The sequence below is a fragment of the Aplysia californica genome, unplaced genomic scaffold, assembly GCF_000002075.1.
Source record: "Aplysia californica isolate F4 #8 unplaced genomic scaffold, AplCal3.0 scaffold00489, whole genome shotgun sequence".
NCBI lineage: Eukaryota > Metazoa > Mollusca > Gastropoda > Aplysiida > Aplysiidae > Aplysia > Aplysia californica.
Window position 1 is genome coordinate 95613 of NW_004797759.1, and position 3619 is coordinate 99231.

General features: G+C 43.8%; 1 protein-coding gene across 1 annotated transcript in view; it reads right to left on the reverse strand.

Annotated features, from left to right (window-relative positions):
* LOC101864249 (APOBEC1 complementation factor) overlaps positions 1-3619 on the reverse strand; it is a gene marked incomplete in the record, with an annotated part of 35414 nt that overhangs the window by 14840 nt on the left and 16955 nt on the right. The window contains 1 exon segment of the mRNA XM_013086647.1: positions 382-562. Within this exon segment, the coding sequence (XP_012942101.1) occupies positions 382-562 (181 nt within the window).

Consider the following 3619-nt stretch of genomic DNA (forward strand, 5'->3'; position numbering starts at 1 on the left):
TTTTTCGCCCTTGCCCAAGAAGGCTAGGTGCAGATCTTTTCTACCAGAAGATCAGGAGGCTGGCTGAAAGACAGCAGAAAGAAGGAGCCAAGGAGAAGCAGTAGAAAAACTGCAGAAAGAGTCAGGAGCCCAGTGGAGAGGGCAAAGGAGGTGAGGGGATGGGGGAAGAAAGTGGATACGAAAGCAGACAACAGAATATAGCAAGACAGAAGGAAAAAAGGTTAAAGGAGACATTTAGAGAAGAAAATTTTTTGGTCACTACCCGGATTCGAACCCGGGACCTTTGAATGAGTGGCGAACACCTTAACCTCTAGGCCACGAGAGCCCCCATTGGCAAGCCTGTTCATGTACGACTACAACCGACTCGTCGACTCGACTCACCATTCATGAGTTCCATGGCCCTGAGCGCGTCTTCCCGCAACTTGAAGTGGATGAAGCAGTAATCCCGGAGCTTCTTCACGCGCTCGATGCAGTCCCTGCTGCCGATCACCTGCTCAAACACGTCACGCAGGTGTTCCTCTGTGGTCGACAGCATCAGGTTTCGCACATATAGGATTCGAACCTGAAACATCAAGGAGTTAGGGTTAGAGAAGATCGGGACTGACCAGCATCGGATATCATATTACATGAAGCTTTGCAATTTACTACATGATGCTTACATGGTACTCTATAATAATGCCTCTGATTTTCGGATATTTTACCTGAAGCTTTGCATTTTACTCTCTATAGTAATATTTCTAATCTTCGGATATATTAAATGATGCCATGCATGCCACTCTATAATAGTTAGAACCTCTAATTTTCGGATATATTTCATGATGCTTTACATGACACTCTCTTCTATAGTATTACCTCTAATCTTCGGATACATTAAATTACATAATGGTGTGCACGTTACTCTCTATAAAGATACTTCTAATCTACCCTACGTATATTACGACCTTTTTGCGTTACAATTGTCGTACAACGACTATTAAAACGAACCACACATGTGTGTGGGAACATGACTGATCACCAAGAGTCATCACCCTGGGTACTACAACAAACAAAGTGGCATAAAAATCTCTGCGGACAGCAACGCTCAACAAGTTTAAAGTAAATCTCTCCAGCTGTTTACATAACTGGTGGCGTGCCCTTAATCCGGAACCGACTCGACAGTCGTCGGACCGGGGGGAGTGGGGGGGGGGGGGGGGGGCTCTCGGGGTCAAGAGGAATAGTCATAACGTTCGCCTTTCATTCAGAAGACCCGTGATCAAAACCCGAAAGCGACTTTTTTAAAAACCCAACATTTTCTTCTCTAAAATGGTTCCAGGACTATTACCTCCTTTTCTGTTCTCTGGTCCTGTTCTGTCATCTACTTTCATCTTCACTTCACCAGCCCCCCCCCCCTCCATCCCCTTCCTTTCCCCGGCCTCTCCTAGGCTTCTCTCTCCTTTAATTCTAACTCTTTCTACTCCTGGTTCCTTAACTTATTGCTACTGTCTTTCAGCCACACCCCTGCCCCTGATCTTAGGATACGTAAGATCGAACACTTTGCTTTCTCGGACAGTGGCCAAAATTCTCGGAGGTCCAGAGTGCATGTTGCGCACACTAAAATCCCTTGACGTTGACGGTCCTAAAATAAAAAAGGGAGGGCTTCAGCCGCCACCCGGATATACAATATTAATTCCAACTATAACTGCAAATATTCTAGTCAGTATATGAGGAGTCCACTGGGGGAAGAAAACGGGCACTGTCACAAACTGGAAATTGTGAGTGCCAATTTAAAAACCTCATAGCTTCATATTTGTTTGATTGGTGATTTATTTTATACGTTTGTTGAAAGGGAAATTTAACAACAATAATCAACCAACAGCTGAACAGAAATAAAGTTATGAGTCAACAAGTGTTCAAAATTGATACCCCTATGATTTTCAGTTTGTGATTCTGCCCGTTTTTTTTAGTGGACTAATCATTTTAAAAAACCATAATAATATAGAGTACCTTCGAAATCCGAATGTGGCTGCAAGATGGCAACAGATCCACACGTTCTAATATTATATTTAGATCAATAATGTACTCGTGTACGTGACAAGGCTCTCAAATTCCCGACTGCCGAATCTGGGACAGTCCCGGGAAATCCCGGAACAGTGACAGTAAAGTTCTCTACCCTTAAAATTACATGTACAACGTTCTATCTGCTCAGTACTGGACCTAGTTTTGAGAAATAGGACGTCAGAAATGTTCCGAGTTTCACAACATGTCAATTTATTTTTCTAATTCAGTTTTTTTAAATTTCTTTGACAACGACTCTAGTGAATAATCTTACGATTTTGATAGAAGAGATTGAACACTATAATTTGGATTCTGAACCCATGGCTTTAGAAGTTTAAAACGGCTTAAAAGAGCAGATAGAACTTTTACTCGCTACTTTAGAATTACAAAATTCTACCAGCTCAGAGCCAAGTTTGGAGAACTTATTTGATGTAAAAAATAATTTAAAAACCCAACAAAAAAACAACAACTTTGAGTTCACAGCATGTCAAGCTTTTTCAGATGCATTCTTGGAATATAATCTTGATAATGACTATAATATAATTTTACGATTTTGGTAGAACAAGAGAAGCACGTTATTTGGCTTCTGACCTAGGCCTTCTCAGTCTCAGCCAAGCTTCTGACCCACAGTTTTAGCAGCTCAAAACAGCCAAAAATGTCAAGATAGAACTTTGTAATTATTCTAATACGGAGTGGCCAATTGGGGGATTAACAAACCAATTGCCCAACTCATCGCTTGAAAACAATTAATGCCTTCGTCTTTGAGGCGAGGACGAGTTGGGCGATCGGTTTGTGTCACGACCATAGCGCTTTGCGCTCTCAATCTGCTTAGCAAACCGAACCAAACGTGCTACTGGGCACTCCGGGCACTGGGTATGAGCCAGCAGGTTGGCAATCTTTAATAATATATTTACACATATATTGACACATATATTTACACATATATCGGGTGCCCATTGCGGATGGGGTCGGGTCGGTCGCCCGACTCGTCTGAAAACAAACGCCGCGTTCGTTTTTGAGTCGACGAGTCGGGCGTGATCGGTTTGTGCCACAATAGCCGCCTTGCGCCCTCAATCTGGCTAGCAAACCGACCCGACCCGACCTGACCCGACCCCCCAATGGGTACCCCGTGTTATAGAATGATGCAAACCGAATCGAACCGGTCGTGCCTTGACGGTCAATGGGTACTGGGTATATGACCTAGCGAGTTGGAAAGCCTTGTTTGTTTTGGTAAGTGTTTTACGGCGCTCGCAACTGCATAAGGTCATAATATGAGCGCGCGGGACACACCAAACATTTTCAATTGGTAGCAAATTTTGAATTTTGCCCGGGTGGCAGCTGAAGCCTAGTTTTATATCGATTTTGGACTACCAAGGGATCTTTAAAGTGCGCAACTTGCGCACAGCCCTCTTGAGATTTTTCGCCCTTGCCCAAGAAGGCTAGGTGCAGATCTTTTCTACCAGAAGATCAGGAGGCTGGCTGAAAGACAGCAGAAAGAAGGAGCCAAGGAGAAGCAGTAGAAAAACTGCAGAAAGAGTCAGGAGCCCAGTGGAGAGGGCAAAGGAGGTGAGGGGATGGGGGAAGA